The following is an 18,812-nucleotide window of genomic DNA, read 5'->3' as shown; positions in this document are numbered from 1 at the left end:
GATAGGAACATTAAGTAATAGTATGTCACACTGATTTAAAACAGAGTTTTCCGGGTCAATGTAACTGAACTTTGTTGTTCTGGAAGCATCTAATGAGATATTCTTTGTTGTCCTCATTTACTCTTGATTCTATTTCATATGTATGTCGCATTTCTTGCTATATCGCCCAGATTACAAATTTAGGGTTTCGATTGATTTGACGGGAGACCGCAAAAGATAGCTATTTTTTTTTTATCTTAATTGTTGAAAAACTTCAAAATAAAGATTACTAGCCTACTAGCTATATCAATAGACAAATTAATATTAATTCCAAAGCCTCTATGTTCATAAATCAAATTTTCTCATTCCAATGATATCAAAGTTACATTAATAATGTGAAATATAAACTTAAATCTCAGTTTCTGACAAATAAATTAGCACAAACATTAACCTACCGGAACCGTTCGATAACTGTTTATATCAAATTAAATATTTTTCAAAATAGTCATTAAATCGACCTACATTTGAGGTAACGCGTCATGATTTCAAACTTAATCGATTTAACCCCGAAACTTTTGCAGTCCTTTAATTTATCGCTAATGCACTCTAATTACTATGTTTACATAAAAACCGTGATATAAATGACGTATGTCTAAATTATAACAAATTATGAAGCCATAAAACATTGCTATCAATCACAAAAAATATATATAATTGTGTCTATTAGACTTTGAATCTAATTTATAGACATTAAGGATGTTACACGTATACGTCACTCCATTCGTAGAAAAAGTAAGATTTTGGATGTGTTTTCGGCTTTAATTAACAATTTGGAATATTATTTTTAAATTAATGGTATTGTTTTAGAAGAATTGCTAATCAAAAATGGCTTATCACTGCTAAAATTTAAATAAAATACGAAAAAAATTAAGGAGTTCAATATTTTCCTGAAATAGGGGGGTAGTCCTCCTGCAGTGGGACATTTAGATGAAAAAAAAAATACTTTTAAAGTTCACGGGAATACAACACATTTAAAGTTTAACATAATATTCGGGTTATATCAACATATTTTTTACACTATTTATTCTGTATTTATTTAAATGTGCTTCCTATAATTTCAAATACAGTGTACAATTTCATGGGAAATTTGATTTTAAGTTACGTCTCATAATGGTCTATTAAGTAAATTGAATTAGTACACAGTTGATTAAAACTTGATTAATGACTGCTCATGTAGTCTTAACATAATATTAAATTTTGTAATTTATTGCTACTTGAACGACTTGGTTTTTATGTAGTCTAGTAACATTTAATGATTTAACACAGCAAATAGTTGCAAGGATATTTGTATTTTTAAGATTCTATGTAAAGGTTACCCTTTACCCCGCCTCTGCGGGGCTGCCATCAATGACTCTTTGCCGTTTCAATTCTCATGTCGAAAATTGTGCTATTGGTTATTTCTAATACTAGCTGACCCGCGCAACTTCGCTTGCGTCACATAAGAGAATCATAATTTTCGCCGTTTTTGTTGCTTTTTTTACTGTTACTCTGCTCCTATTGGTCGTAGCGTGATGATATATAGCCTATAGCCTTCCTCAAAAAATGGGCTATCAAACATTGAAATAATTTTTAAAATCGGACCAGTGTTTCCTGAGATTAGCGCGTTCAAACAAACAAACAAACAAACTCTTCAGCTTTATAATATTAGTATAGATTATTATCAATACTAGTTCAGAGTTTGGTAAAGTGCCCGGTTTATAGCAACAGGCTCGCTACCTCATACATGGGACTAATATGTTCACGGCTAAACCTTTGGGTACAATAAGCATAATATTATGTACTTCTGCATGTACGCTAAAATTAGTTATCCACTTTGAACGTGTCTTCCGAAGCACGGAGACGCTCAACTCAAATACCACCGCTTAAAACTAACCGCTTAAATGTTGCTTAACTCACAGATCGTTTATCGACCGGTGAGCGCTACTGGCTATGAATTAGTGTCGACCTATTACCTAAATATTGCATGTAACAACCTGCAGCATCAATCATCATCAAGTCAATGTAACACCTTCCTTAAAGTTCGCAGACGCTTTTTGCTCTAATCCACTGATTTGTGGCAATTTAGCAATCATCTATACTAATATTATAAAGCTGAAGAGTTTGTTTGTTTTATTGTTTGTTTGTTTGAACGCGCTAATCTCAGGAACTACTGGTCCGATTGGAAAAATTCTTTCAGTGTTAGATAGCCCATTAATCGAGAAAGGTTGTAGGCTATATATCATCACGCTATTACCAATAGGAGCAGAGTACCAGTGAAAAATGTTAGAAAAACGGGGAAAATTTTGACTTATTCTCTCTTATGTGACGCAAGCGAAGTTGCGCGGGTCAGCTAGTATTGAATAAAGACGTGAGACAAGCCATGTCATAAAAAACAGTTGTACACAATAGAATTCGATAATTTGAGTGCAATGAGCTTTTAGAATTACACAGCAAAGATTCATCTAAGCGGATAGACCGCAATTGTACTAAATTAGTGGTTGTTTCCAAATTATAAATTAGGTTCAAATAGGAGGTATTAAGTGCTTCAGTATACATTTAATTGATAGTCGAACAAAAAAGTTTATATCGTAGATCTAGTTGAACAAGCGAAAAGTTATAATTTCAGTTGAAACTAGTGATTTTTCTTGCGTATTTCTTTTTGTTAAATATGTAATGAGTTATGTATTGTTGTTGCATGTCCTTTATTTATTGTTAAATAACGATTAGGTAAGTTTTGTTATGCGAGGTTTTGTCTTGTAGACAAATAAACATTTAACATAAACTACTGCTTAAGTGATGAGTCACGCGTCGTAGGCTGTTTGTACCGATATTTTTGTTTCAAATTATTTTGCATCGATTTTTACATATAGAGCCTAAGAATACGCGACATGACGCGAGTTTCAAACAATATGGAAAATGAAGAAATAAACAAAAATAATGCTTTATTTGTCGTATTAACCTTTATCCAATTGTAGAAGTAATTTCATTATAAACCTTCTACGTACTTAGGGTACCTATATAATATTGCAATGACATAATTTTCTATTTTAATGACACAAATTGAGATTTCAAAATATATCCTTATCCTTTCTATTTTGTAATACATATTTAACTAAACTTAGAGCTATTTACTCATTCTCAGTTTGTGTATACGTTCCTTAAATCAAACTCCTGATTTAATCACCTGATTGATTATCATTTAAAAAACCTTTGACGTCAGTAAGACAACTTTAACGGTTCACAAACTACTATCAAATTACAAGTACATTATAACATGTACAAAAAATATAAGAAAATAGCATAAAATATAGCTTTTTTTTAAATTCTGTGTTTTATGATAGCATAGGTAATTGCTTACAACCTATTGTTTTAGACTTTTTATCGTATCTTATAAGAAACATAGTAAAATATTTTTTTGTTTGGGATTTTTTGGCGTAATTTTTGATTACGATTATATTGTAAGTTGGTTAACCCGGATACATTAAAATGCATTATGTAAGCTTATATAACTATTAATTTAATTGTCATATACTTTTTTTTTATTGTCGGATAATTAATTAGTGTTTATATCGACGATGAAACTTCACACGATTTCGGCGACGATTTACTTTTTAACAATTAAAGTTCCTATTTGGTTTTTTCATTTCGCTTGCTACTCATATACGGGGCGGGATGATCGGTTTAGCAGTATTTATCAAACGAGAAGACCGTCTTGACTCAATTGCTGCACTTGTTTGGCTTGTGCCAATAATGGTAGTTTCTTCGGTTCCTATTGTCACATGTCAAACATTCAGCGTGGTGATGTTGAGCGGCATTTTTCCCGAACGAACATTTATCTATACACACATGTTGGTTTTGCCAACTGGCTGTGGCGATTAACGCGAACTTAATATGTGTGTAAGCAAGCTTATTTAAATACATTTTTTAGTACAAAAATAAACTAGATTAGCATTATGTGATATTTCTTTTTCTTAGCCCTATTTGTGTCCCATACTGGGCAAAAGCATCTCGTCTTTTCTTACAAATCTGTCTGCCCTGTACCTGCATATGCTATTAGCACAATTAAAAACAAACTTTGTATGGAATGCCCATAAAACCACTCTTAACAACAGAAAATTAATAAACTTAATAACACATACATTAACATACATCTAAGTAATAAGAAAACTACATTATAAGTACAAAAACAAAATAATTGTATCATTAGCTAACACCAGTGTCATAGGTGCGTTTCATTGTTATATACATTTATACCTTTTATGACACGTGACAATGCATAATTCAAGCCCGTGTTTATTACTTACTATGAGGTGAAACGTGACTATTATGAGATATAACATGACCCTTTAAGTTCTTAGATGTGTAAGTGGGTTAAGTGTAATTTATTTTAGGTTTTTAATAGGTATTGTGGGGTCGTGTGTGGCCTAAAGTTATATAATATGAGCTTGATTTATTACGATTCATGTTACTGCGCTTGTTCGGTAAGAATATTATTAGTTAGTTTTGTTAAGTAAGTACATTCTATATTGCTTAAACATAAATTCTAGTTTTGTATTTAAAAACGATTTATTGCGTTATTCTATATATGTACCCAAACGGGGTCCCCGTTTGGGTACTAAACTAAAGCCTAAACTTAGCCTTAGCTTAAACTTTTGCCTAATTAACACTAAATTGAAGTGCTAAAAATACTAAAAACATTTAACAAATACTGAAGTGCACTCGAATTCTTATATTTTTGAGTAATAGTGGCTTGTTTGAGTTAATGAAAGAGGTTTTATCATAATTGAGTTAACTTAATAAAGTTAAACTTAATACTTAAAAAAATATTTATAGCATCCAAATGCGTCAGTGATACCCAAAAATCCTATTTTTGGGGCTTGAAAACTGGTTTAATTTTCAAAAAATTAACACACAAAAGAATCATGAGGGTATAAAATCAAGCTTTTTAAAGATAAATGTATGAGATTGTGACAAAGTTAAAATTTAAAAATATGTATATAGTTACCTACTAACTTGCAAGTTAACTCAAAAGACCCAATTATAAAATTCTCCGTATTAAACGACAAACATCAATTATACTTCAAATGTAACCACTAATTCGCCACGTGTAAACTAAAATTAATCCTGATACTTATTAAAATACCTACTAACATAATATAGTTGCAACAAGCAACTTTGTTTAAACTTGATCCTGTAATTAAACTATGGAATTTTGCATACGACTAGTATGATTTATGAAATGACTTTTGTCCGCGACTTTGTCCGCTTGATAGATTTTCCAGAGTAAAAAGCGTCCCTGGATGTATTAAGCCAAGTTATAGTGCTTTTTTGTTGCTATTTTTCAGTCATTTTAACTTTCACATTTATAATATTAGGAAAATTAAGACAGGATATATAGGTGAACTCTATATCACAGACAGGTTCTATTTTGGACAGATTTTATATGTATAAGTGGAAAATTTCATTCATCCAAGTTTTGTACTAGTGCTTTTACATCATCGTAACCCAGCCAACTATCTATCTATCGGACCTCCACTAACCAGTTACCTGGGTTATAACACAATACCCCTCGTAAAGACTGGTTGTCAGACTTTCAAGCTTCTGACTACTGGTAACGACTGTCAAAGATCTTAGAAAATGACAGCTGGGACATGCCATAATGCAAAAACATATTTGAAGTATGTATGGGTACATATTTAACAAGTGAATAAAAAACTAATTTATGATTTCCTTAAGTGCTGTCTAGTTATAAGTAATCCTCGCCTCTCGCCTCGGGCTAATTGATCAACTTTTTGTAACCTATACTTTAGTCTAGTTATCTAAAGATATTAATTAATAATAAATTAATTTAGGTCTCCTTCCAAAATTCTTAGAATTCCTTACAAAATCATTCAATGAATAATAAAAGTCTATTTTTTGTCGCAATTACCTATTAGCCCTAATTATTCCGATAGCTATCGATCTAAAAGTTTGATCAGTAAAGGATATTTTGAAGTGAAAAGAGATCCACTTCAAGTGATCAGTTATAAGCTAATGCGTAAATAATATGACTAGGATATTTCGCAAGTAATGAGAAAAGATTACTCAAATAGTAATAGGTTTTAGAGGTCAATATCAGGTGTCAAAACTAACAAAAAGCCTGCGATAGGTCGAAGAACATTAAACACTCGTTAAAATTTCCAAAATGTGAAATATCGTACATACATGAAAAGTGTCGAAATTAACCTTTTTGATTTGTTTAGTTAAAATAAGTTGTTTTATTTTAATGTTAATTACTCTTTTAAATAAGATTACTTAGATATTAGCCTTCATGAACTCCTTGTTAAATAATAAAAGGTTATTGATACTTTAGTTTTTTCTTTTAAATTTTAGCAGGTCATTTTCGATTTGTTATTGCGGCAAAAATAGGATAAAGATTATAAGGGTTTAAAACCACCCAATTTTTAAACATCACACCTCATTTTAGGTACTTATTTCTAGGCGTGTTGAATATTTTTTTTTGGTCTCTGTTTCAAATAAATCATATAAATTAATTAACGCACCTATCAATATCAAAGGAATTGCAAATTAATAGTTTTAGTTTTTACACCAGTGACCTTATACTAGTTAATTGAATAAACAAAAAATAAGTCAGTAACTCAGACTTTATAATCATAAAGGATTTGACGGTATGCGACAAAGCCACTCGGGTACTATTGGGGGACCTTCAAATAACCAATGTCAGAAAATACTATTATATTTGAAACTAGATTTTGTTTGATTTGTTTCATGGCTTTCCTTGGTGAATGTATTCCTAAAACAAACAGTACACAGAGAACAGTAGCTCGATTCTCTACCACTATCGGCTACCGACAACCGGCTAGCCGTCGAGAAATTTTACACAAAAATCTGTTTAGCGCCTCCACCGGGCTCCGTAGGAACTATTTTGACAGTACGTTTTTTAAAGTCAAACACTCGATTCTCGACAATACCGACTGTAAAGGATTGAGCTACTGTAGTCTGAATCTTCCCGAAAAGTATAGTAAAAGAACTAATTTGGCGTCGAGTAGCAAATTACGCTGACTGTTTCATATAATTGCGCGGCTTTAACACTCTTGTGACATGCTGACAATTTTACCCACTGCATATATTTTGTTGTGGTTTTCAGGAGGACAAACTATACTAGGGCCCTTTTATCAGGACATTGAGCCACATTAGTTATTATACCTAGAATTACGGTAATCAAAATGTACATACCTAATAATACTATATCTAATAATAGACTTAAGGCTAACTACTTTTAGTTGAATATTAAAGGTCGTAAGTATATCCAAATATAGGTATCTAAATATTAGCCGAAGTTAGTGTTTAAAGTTTCCGAGGGCAGGTCAAGTCCCTTCCGGCAGTTGAAATAATTTAAAAGGTAACTCGAGGTGAGATAAACTAATGAGTGAGTAAAGGATCATATAATTTAAACGTTTCATTTTAATACCTAACTAGTAGAAGTAAGTAACCTTTTTAACACGTTTGGTGTTAAACATTGCAAACTTTAACGATGTTTAATTATATTATTGTAACCCACGTTTGTTTGTATTTAAGTAAATTAACCTCGTGTCAAAATTTTCTAAGTGTCTTAAATTTTCTAGTGCTATGTTTTTAGAAATGTAAATTTGCTGAATTAGCGGGAATGCTCTTAAAGAAAATGTAATATAAAATCATTTGGCCGAAACAATAAAAAAGTAGTTAAGTACATTTTTCATAACATTGTAACATTAATTCATATTTCATATAAATCAATCATACAACAATAAAGTTACAAATCTTACCATCGTTCTTGAACCTCACTGATCATCGATCGTTCATGACCCCCTCTGGTTTTCGTATTGTTTATATTCATTAATCAAAACAAACATCTTTAGATATTGTTTATACGTCTTACTCTTGATACTCAAGTACATTAAAGTTAAATAAATACACAAATTGATTTAAACCACAGGTCATAAAATACATTCGGAATTCCCGATCATAAGATTTTATAACCAATTAAAAGATAAAGTCGTATGTCCTATTAATATTGTGGCAACTGCAAATAGTAATTGTTTAATTAATTGACAGTAGCAATCAGAGACGATTTTATATCATAACATCATACTGGAATTAACGCTTTTTACTTAAGAATGCTTAACAATTCTAACGTGAAATGGCTTAGTAGTTAACTACCAGTCAAATAAGCAATCCTTTATGAAATGTCAAAAACACATTTAGTGTAGAAATACAACATAGTGACGTCACTATCTCGTATTTTCGTTGGGATCAAATGAGTGCTTAATATAACGTTTCAGTCCGTAATAATCGTAATCTCGACAATATTTACGAGAAAAATTTACATTACATGAGCATTTGGATAAACCCTTTACGAGTAAAAACTTAATTATTTTTCTATAACCAGCCAACTATCCTATTCCTGCATTCTGTTTTGCATAAAAACGTGACACGAGATATATTATTTAGGGTCAAATATAATAAAGAATCAATTACATTTGTATGTGTTATGTAAGAAGTCACCTTTAGTTAAACTGACAGTCGATAGATGTCCTTTTTTGTAAGTTCAAAGATCCGTTTTACGGGTTTATTTTTGCTACTATTCAACAGTTTATTTTTTTTGAATATTAATTGTATTTATTATTGTATTTTCCTTATACTTCTCACGGTAAGAAATTTGGAAACTTATTAAGTTTTGCTGATAAACGCAATCAGTAACTGAGAAATGCTCTTTTTCAGTTTTTCATGACAAATATTTAAAAAAATGCTATAATTTTGCAAGAATACTAGTTGTTTTGTAAACTAGTCTTGCATGACTGATTCAAGTTCAGGTCTTAGTTCCCTTTTTTGTGTTAAAACCGCACCACAGACTACATTATTCAAATAAACATTATGAATATTTATTTTAATAATCTATCTCGAATTTTTGCTAACTGACTACCTATCCAAATAATTTACCTCCTTGGTTACCACAAACACAAGAAATTATATCAACAAAAACCACCAGTAGTGACGTCACAAATGTTCAAAATGACATCCCAATTACTTATAAATAAACAAACGAAACATTATAATAACATGACAGTTAATTAATATAAAGTTAGGAGCAAAAAATATTGAAAAAACATTGTAAATTGTCTATTCATCTCCTGACGTATTTGACGTCATATGAAAAAAAATATATGACCGGCCCAATAAAGATGAACATACATATTATGAGGATTTACCTCTTTGCCCTATATAAACTAAGATTACCTTAAAACACTGTACCTATCTATAATAACTTCTGAACTGTGAATATTTTTTAAAAGAGTTACAGTTTCCTAAAACTAACTGAATGACTCTACCATCACTAAATATTTATAAAGCGTTTAAATTTAGGAGAAATGGATGGTTGTTGTTCTGCTGATATTGTGTTAAGAAGCCCAAGCATTTTATTCGTTGTCTACACACCTACTTTTTAAGTTATACCTCAAACCCCCTGTAAAAACAAACCAGCTTTAGGCTTACGTATCTTTACTTCAAGACATTTTACCCAAACTGCTTGTATTTTTAAAGCGTAGAACGCAATGCAAACTTCTACGTAAAAGCCTTCATGTACAGTCACCTTTAACACTTGCGTATCAAGTGATTGATCATTTGATTGCAAAGGTGTGGAATTTTATAGGTGACATCATGGCTTAGACGAACATTGAACATGGATGACAAATAGAAATTAGATAAAAACAACCTCAGATTTGCCTGTAACCAGTAGCGCGATTCTACAGTCGGTACTATGGACGATCAGCTATCGACAATTTTACAATGAAATTTGATCAGCCGATAATCATACTCTTGATAAAATAAGGCAATAAAACTCATTAAATTGTTCGATTAAGATTATTTTAATTTAAAACCAGTGTCTGATCACGCGCTAGTTTGGAATTTCAAAGTAAAATTTAACATAGACTCGAATCTGATTCAATTGAATTCAATTCTATTCTGTCGGGAGTAAGCCCACAGGGCAACTAATCTTGTTCTTGCGACAGAGCAACTTTCCTTAAGTTGAATTTTAAATATACAATAGAAAATCGCGCTACAGGATATGGAAAATATGATCGTAGTTCGATTTCAAAGGTCTGAGAGTAGAAGGTTCATAAGAGTCTATTCAGTGACTTTAGGTAGGTAATGGTATAGGTAATGATGTGTGACAATAGTAAGGGTCATTGTTTCTTCCGTGTTAATGACTTTTTAAATGAGGACGACTACCGACACTTATAACGGGCTAAGCCTGAAGGTCTTTTATGTCCACAAAACTAAGTAATGAACATTACCTCATTGTAGAGCAAAATAATAAATTACCTCACACACAATAAATAAAAATATTTTTAAAGATTTTCGGGGATGAGAAGTACCTTAGTACCCATCAAAATCCGTTTGGGAGGTTTGGCGTGATTGAGTAACAAACATCCATTTAAACATTCAAACTTTCGCATTTATAGTGTAGTAAAATTAATTCACTGCCTCAAACAATAATAAGAAATATATTTAATTTTAATATTAACTTGATTGACGTATAGTCATTATCTAATCTACCGTTTATCCCGGATGGTTTACAGTCAAACGTTAGATTATACGCTCGATCGAAGTTCACGGCTGCTTGTCTATTTGTACAACGTTTATCTTGTACCAATTAGTTTTTGGAGATCAATAAGCAACATGTTTATAAAAATAAACATTCTGTTTGTTTGGTTAACAAATATTTCGAAGAACAAATAATGTTCAACAAGGATAATAACATTTCATTGTTAAAAAAATATGTGTCAATGACATCCATATAATATTTGATAACGACTACGAAATCTAAGTCGATAAGAAGAAGAATTTAGATTTAGATTAAGAAGAAGAAGATATATAAAGAAAAGAATAAAGGTAAGATACCTATAAAAAAATATTCTTAATAAAACTAAGGAGCGCTCGTAGCAAGAATATTGGAGAAGAACAAGAACTTTGTTTCACGTAATTTTAATACCATTGCTGGCTAGTCCACATCATGAAACCAATTATAGAAAATCCCGCTGTAGCTATGAATTTGTCGATTTTTTAAACAGGTTTTTTTAACTTTCTTTAAAAAAGAGGACGATTTTCAACTAGGCCGTAATTTTTTTTATCATTTCAGTTAAGTCAGAGAATACGTAAAATTAGGTTTCCCTTTGTATTATTATTCAGTTATAATTACCTCACAAGCTAACTATGTCATGTTTGAGCTCTGCAACTTAAACATAAAAGGTTAAGTTTGTTTAATTAACATCTTAACGGTTTACCCATTGTTATTTCTACAAAACCCGTTGTTTTATTTTTTGTCAACATACGGTATTTGCACGCGGAACTCTTCAAAACATAAGTTCACACTTAAATACTTTTTATGACAGGAAGTTGAGTTTTTATTTTATAACTAGTTAACCCACGCGGCTCTGCTCACTTGTAATATTGCATCAGCCGTTTTAGTGGTTCACCAGTGGATTTGTGTAAAAACATTATCTTATATTATGACACCTTAATAAATATGTTCGTGAAAACGAAGTTTCGTAAAACATTATAGCTTAGTAAACACAGTGTAGGTTGTATCGGATAAGCATGCCTTATATTCTTTTACTTCTGGTCTTTAACGCCCTATAATTTCATTGCTAAATTTCATCAAAATTGGTTTAATCAGTCATTTAGTCTTCAAAGATTAATAGACATATTGACTTTTGCATTTTTGATATCTATACTAATCTATACTAATATTATTACTAATCTATACTAATATCCATACTAATATTATAAAGCTGAAGAGTTTGTTTGTTTGAACACGCTAATCTCAGGAACTACTGGTCTGATTTGAAAAATTCTTTCAGTGTTAGATAGCCCATTTATCGAGGAAGGCTATAGGCTATATATCATCACGCTACGACCAATAGGAGCAGAGTACGAGTAATAAATGTTACAAAAACGGGGAAAATTCTGACGCATGTTCTCATAAGCGACGCAAACGAAGTTGCGCGGGTCAACTAGTATTACTATAAAATATGAATGACGTAGTAGGTACAGTGTGTCGTGCGAAAATATCAAATTAAAACAAAATATTTTTAGATTGTGACCCTAATTTACCAATATCAATGTGTCAAATATAACATGCTTTTATTACCAGTAACTTGTTTTTGTTGTTTCTGTATATATGTGCTAATTGTGTGTTTTTCGTGGAATTATTTGATGCGTCCGCTACGGCGTTTGCGTCGATATGTATTTGCTTTTTGGGTGGAAATTTTACAAAGTTATTTTCTAAAAATACCATGGCTTTTGATATTTTGCACAATTTTTCATAAGTAAGCTTAAAATTTCTCAAGTTCTACTTTCTAAATTTTCACAAGTTCTAAATATTTTTTGAGGGATATTTGGTGTGCCCCAATACTCTAAAGTATGTTTACATTAAAACTATGATGATAAAAAATATGATAGTTAAAATTATTTTTGGCCGTGGAGGTTCGATAGGCAGTCGTGCCACGAAAAACATTTCATTATCCATGAAAGTACTTCAGCTGCATCCGGTGAGACTGGAAACCGACTAAAACATAGTTGGAGGAAATGCTAGGCTGATGATGAGGTACCAAATACTCAATCCATTTTTTGTCATTGTCCTCAGGTCCTAGACATGAGAGAAGGTTCATTCTTGTACAATATGTGGGAGAACCCGACGTACGAGCTGTTCAACGAGGTGTGGGTGTTCAACTACACGAACGTGCCCGAATACCTCAGCGGCGCAGAGAAGGTAATGAGAGTCAAAGAAGTTGGACCTTTTAGATATAAGTAAGTACTACTTTGGAAAACGAAAACATGTTAAACGGGTACCTTTAAATAGGTAATAATTATATAAATTGATAGAAATTATTACTTTGTTGATTCCGATAAAATTTTTCCATAAAAAAACCATTTTAATGTTTTTTATTGTTATTTTAATGTCAATCCTTCGCTAAAGTCAAAAAGTTCGATTAGCGGTAAGATAAAAGTGATGTACCTACGCAAAAAATCCAATCTTTGGTATTATTTAAACCATAGGTTTTTCAATTAAGAAAAGTAGTGGTACTCCGATTTAGATACAATTATTTTTCTTCTACTGACTGATAGACTTAATGTATAGACTTAACGAAATATCTTTGTAATATACTGAATTAGAATGGTAAAGATTAGCAACAAAACTTAAAATTCATGAAACTTTCAGCTGCATTTTATGAGTCAGAGGCGGTGATATAGACTTTTAATCAACAATATCCCCTAAGAAATGTGAAATTTAGGTATAAACCGTAGAAAATTCAAAATTGTTTGGTTTAATTTGGTTGTGCATAGTTTTTTTAAAGATAGTAAATACTCAAGCTTCATTCAACAATAAGTTTGTACAGATATTTCCATGACGTCCACGTTTCCTGTCTACGTTGTTTCATGAATATTAGCTGATTAAACAATTACTTCCTTATTGATAACACTTATTTACATATACTACAAACTGTGGCCGAATTCTGGGAAACACTTCAAGGAATCACACATAAAGCCTTAAGAATGGACACATAAAACTAATACCGTCTTCCGCTTATGACCGGATCACTTCCGACAAAATTTGCAATTTTTCTAATAATATTTAATTTAACACCTTATATAGATGCTTAATAGGTCAGCCTCCTTTTTGAACTTTATACAAAACATTTGCAAATTAAATCTACATTCTTCTTGCCAAATCTGACGAAATAAACATATTTTTAACGTTTTGTTTGTTTACATAAAGAATATTTACAATTCATTTTATTTACACCATTTTGTCAAAGTATGTGTAAACTGCAAAAAAAAAAAATTCAGCCCATTTGATCAGCAATAGTTAGTAAAATACCCATTATTACTCTTAAGCATATTATTATATTAGACATATCATAGATTTTATATCTTAAGTTACATGATTCATCTCATATTCTAAAAGTCACATAGCTAACATTTAGATAGTAAAGAAACACTACACTAAAAAATGCAACTCACTGTATAAAAGTCAGTCAAAACGAAACTGTCATCGTTTCAAGTCGTTCTTGTCATGAGATCATCTATTTAAGAAGGTAATATAGTAACGCTACACGATCACGATTACACATAATTAGCACCAAGGCACTTACTACAATTCAACGAAGCTTCGCACAAAGTTTCGGTTGATTCTTATCGCGTTCTCATTTCCAAGCTTCGTTTGAATGAAATTTTAGAAAAACTCTTCCGTTACTGACTGATGGACAAAGCTCAACCGAACCTACTGAGCGTAGAAATATAAATTTGTAAGAAGATTCCTTAATAAGTGTGGGACTAAGAAAGATTTTTTGGAAATTCCACTTCAAAGGGGGTGAAAATCCACGCGGGCAAAGCCGTGAAATCTAATCTACTATAATTCGCGAAAGTACGAACCCAAAAATCTGACGTTTAGACACCTTATATATAGTCATCAAACATCGAAATTGTAGCAAAATTACTTCGGATAAATGAAGTAAAGTACCTAACAGGTTAATAGCCCCAAACTTGTGACTAGTTATACTTGGACAGAATGACAATAGCAAACATCTCGTGATGTTTGCGACAAAAACCATTGTTTTGCGGTCATCGCGTTCGTTTACCAGTATCAAATTACCACAGGAAACTTGTTTTAACAAAAGAATCATCTAATCCTCATATTATGGCGAATTTAAAGTAGTATTTTTGACACCATTGCTAAAATAAGCCTTTGGACGTTATATTGTTAAAATGTGTAGAGTTAGTTAGTAGTTATCTATACAAACATGAGCAACATGACCCCCAAAAGGACTTTTTTGTCCTATTTTAATAATATTTTCAATCAATCGGGAACTTAAAAAAAACTATAGCCAAGACTATGTTTATTAAGAAATAGTTTAATTGTTAATGGATGCCACACTTACCTAATATTAAACCCATATAAGGAGCTTTATCTACTCTCTAGGTATACTCAGTGGAAAACCAACCCTAGATTTCAAGGTTTTCACAAGCTAATGCTATTCCAAAAATACACATAGTTATAGTTTTCTAGCTACAATTTACTAACAACTTGTACAATTTTCAGGGAAGTACGAACAAACGAGAACATGACGATAGACAGAGAGCGAGGAGTGCTCTCGATGATGCCTCGACTGCACCTCGAGTTCCTACGAGACGAGTCACTGGGCGACCCCTCCGATATCAAGATCACCGTGCCTAATATACCGCTTATTGTAAGTTCAATTACTAATGTCTTAATTATCACGTAAAGGTTTAATAAAATATTGACACTGTTAAGTAACGCATTGGGAAAGAAATCAAGTCGTATAGTCCAGGTCAAATATTGTTCACAATAATTAACTTAATTAGTTCTTTGACATCTGCCTATCTTAACTTTACTGCCACATTTTAGTAAAGAGAAATGAGAAAGGATAATTCTTGAAATCATAGAAATCAATGACGCACGAAATTGCTCGGTTATTGAAAATAAATCCTGTTTTGCAGAAAAAAATAAGGCTATATTTAACTAACTTCTAAAGACGAAAATTAGACCCCCTTGAAAACACTACGTTCTTGTGTAAGAAATCACATACTTATATATTATTTAAATCAAGATTCAAATCCTTTCAAAATCTTGAGAAAACACGAAATAAACATCTAATCATCTATTTATCATAACAACTTCCGTATACAATGTTCTAATTAATTATCTTAAAGTTTTGACTATAGTTGTTTTTTATTGACTGATAACACTGTGTTATTAGGCCGATGACTTTAGTGTAACGTGTCATGTAACTAATATGTTATTGTGTCAAAAATATACTCGTGAATCAGCTGGGTTATTCCTTCAATAACTTTAAAATAAGTATTAAGATAAGTAGGAATTTCTTAATGGTAGGAGTTATAACTTTTAATGCTGCACGTTTAATATACATATAATAGGATACAGGAATTAACGCGAGTTATTTAGCGTGCCCAACAACGGCTATAAGCTCGCCTCCTCTTACATGGGACCAACGTTATTTATTGTGAAACGCTGATGTATTTCATACACCTCTATTTACACCAGCACCTTCGGGTATAACATCCTTCAAGGATAATATGTTTGTATGTATGCTTTAAAAGTTAGTAAAAGATATTTGATGAGACTAAAATTATCTCCGATTGATTATCAATTTGTGATAGAATTGTTAACAATAAATCCTTCTGTATCGTATTTAATTAATGGGCATATTTAATGTCAGCTGACTTAAGTCTATTGGATGATATGGGTGGTACTTAGAAACTTTTTACATTATAGACGGATTGAATGATTCTTTAATACTTGTCAACAAAAATAAAGATCTAGAATATATAAACAACTGGACTACAAAAAACCTGCTTCTTTATAATTATAGTGTTTGAAAAGTCCGTTAGGCACATAGCTAACAATCTAAATTTTGCATTAATAATCGTGTTTTTATCAAACTACGCCCATATATATACTTATTAATTTACTAGACATTTTTAGAACAGTCCACGCCCCTTAATTAAAAAATATAGGACCAAAATACGCCTTATCTTACAAAAAATCTGGGTTGTATAAATCTTAGCCTAATTTTAAACCTACTAGAGGCTTCCAATGAATTAGTTTAGTTTTTTTGTAGAAAAACTAATTGTAGTGATTATAATAAAATTGTTTAGTATAAATATAGGTAACTGGGTTACTGCGTCTATAAAAAACTATGTATCTATTTAAATGTAAATAGAAAATAGCCTTTTATGTTTCTAAGGTATGATTTCAATGTAATAATATTTGAACTGCTTATAGCCGTTATATACCGTTATATATTCATACCTATTGTATTACATATATACCGTTTAAATAGGCGGTTAACACCACTGCGACTATAACGCCACCACGGCTTTATAAGAATACTTGTTCACCTATTTAGCTGCTAGTTATTATCGAGAATCGGGAGTGTAACATATCGAATCAATCGAAAAATTGTGGTTGCAGAATATGTATATGGCACTTATTAGTTTCTTGAGCTTCATCTCCCGATAGCTACTTGGTGGTCCATTGGTATCCACAGTCTGGTTGCTAAATCATCCATTGGTTGTTATTAGAAATACAGTTTTTCCTCCTGTAAAGTTAATGCCATTGCACATTGGTTACTAGGCTATCAAATCTCTCTACAAGCCTAATTATGTAACTAACATAGAATATTGCCATTGACCTTAAACAACTTTGAATGAACTCTGAATTCTAGTATTGTAACCGAAAATCTAATAAATTATAAAATTTATAATATATTCAAAGAGCCACGTGTCGTTTATATAACCTATCGAAACTAATTTCATTAATCGGCGTTTATAAAAACGTGAGTAAAATTTGGATTGACTAGGTATTTGTATTTCTTATTCTAATTTATCATTATATTATTATCATTCTTACAAAAAGTCTAAATTGTAAGAATATTTTATAATCATTTTGTATTAAAATTTTCAAATGCACGTAATGAAATAAGCGTAGGTATTATTTGTATTAATAAATTATAACCTCGGTTTAACCACTCGTAAGACGAAACTTCGATAGTTGTTCATACATTTGCTTGTCATTATATTTCGGTAAGGTAGGTAGGTACCATAAGCTGTAAGACTGACTTTAAATATTTTATTTCCACATGGCTTTAGTAAAGATTAACCTTTAATTAGTTGCGCAATAATCATAAAAAATATGTCTAAACTTTATTTTACGAGCAAAAATCTACCAAGAATGTTAGACTACTAGGTTTTTGTTTAAATTAGCATAATATTATAACAAATGTGTTAAACATGTTAATTTAGTGTGAGATCTTCCGTTTAATCTGGTAACATGGCTATCTTAACGATGTACGGTACATTTGATCTTTGAGTCAGTGATTTATTGGATACTAGTCTAGGGATTAACCTAAGTCTGCCTTTATTAGGCTTATATAAGAAGTTTATAACATAATTTTAACCTTATATGGCGTTAACTTATTATACGGAAGAGGTAGCAAAGAGATAAAGAGAAAAAAATATCCATAAAGTGCCATAAACTTTTTAAATGAGATAAGTTTTGGATTATAGTAATTTTTTTAAATTTTAAGTCACGTGTAGTTCCAAATATTGTCCACTTTTTTATTTCCACAATTTTTTAGGTATATTTGAGTAAAAAAATCATTTTTTTCCTCCATGTAACTTGCAAGTCTTTTTAGCATAATGGTTTAGATAGAAAATTGTGACATGTAATTTAAAAGCATACTGATTTTGTCTCTGCCAATACCAATATACCATATGGGTAGTCAGAGACAAAAGAATTGTGTGATTTTTGTATGTAGGTATGCTATTAAAATATTTCATTTTCAGTACACCTTTTCATGGGTTTTCCTCTCTTTCAGGCTATCAGTACATTAGCAGCTGACAAGCTGGGCTACCTCGCGAACGCCGGAGCCTACTACTCCATGACCGCTCTTGGTTCCAAGGTGTTCAAGGATCTCAATATTGAACAGCTTCTATGGGGATACTACGATCCTATCGTCACCATAGCCAATGGATTGCTGCCGGGATGGATCGATTTCAAGAAAATTGGCATACTTGATCGGGTACGTAAATAAATCATTATTCGAAAACAACAAATTATATGCGTTTATATGCATTAATAATTGCTTAGTTACATAGCTATTATTCGCCATTTCCGGATTTAAATTTAGAATTTTCTTCGTAGGAGTTGA

At 31.4% G+C, this 18,812-nt stretch overlaps 1 protein-coding gene across 2 annotated transcripts in view; it reads left to right on the top strand.

The window, feature by feature from the left end:
- LOC142976565 (scavenger receptor class B member 1) overlaps positions 1-18,812 on the top strand; it is a 52,041-nt gene that overhangs the window by 28,098 nt on the left and 5,131 nt on the right. For both annotated transcript variants that reach the window (XM_076119996.1, XM_076119997.1), the window contains exons 4-6: positions 12,704-12,867; positions 15,161-15,308; positions 18,480-18,683. In XM_076119996.1, coding sequence (XP_075976111.1) covers positions 12,704-12,867; positions 15,161-15,308; positions 18,480-18,683 — 516 coding nt within the window. The remainder of the gene's footprint in view (positions 1-12,703; positions 12,868-15,160; positions 15,309-18,479; positions 18,684-18,812) is intronic.

Source organism: Anticarsia gemmatalis, chromosome 11, assembly GCF_050436995.1.
Source record: "Anticarsia gemmatalis isolate Benzon Research Colony breed Stoneville strain chromosome 11, ilAntGemm2 primary, whole genome shotgun sequence".
Classification (NCBI taxonomy): domain Eukaryota; kingdom Metazoa; phylum Arthropoda; class Insecta; order Lepidoptera; family Erebidae; genus Anticarsia; species Anticarsia gemmatalis.
This window is presented reverse-complemented; position numbering and strand designations above follow the sequence as displayed.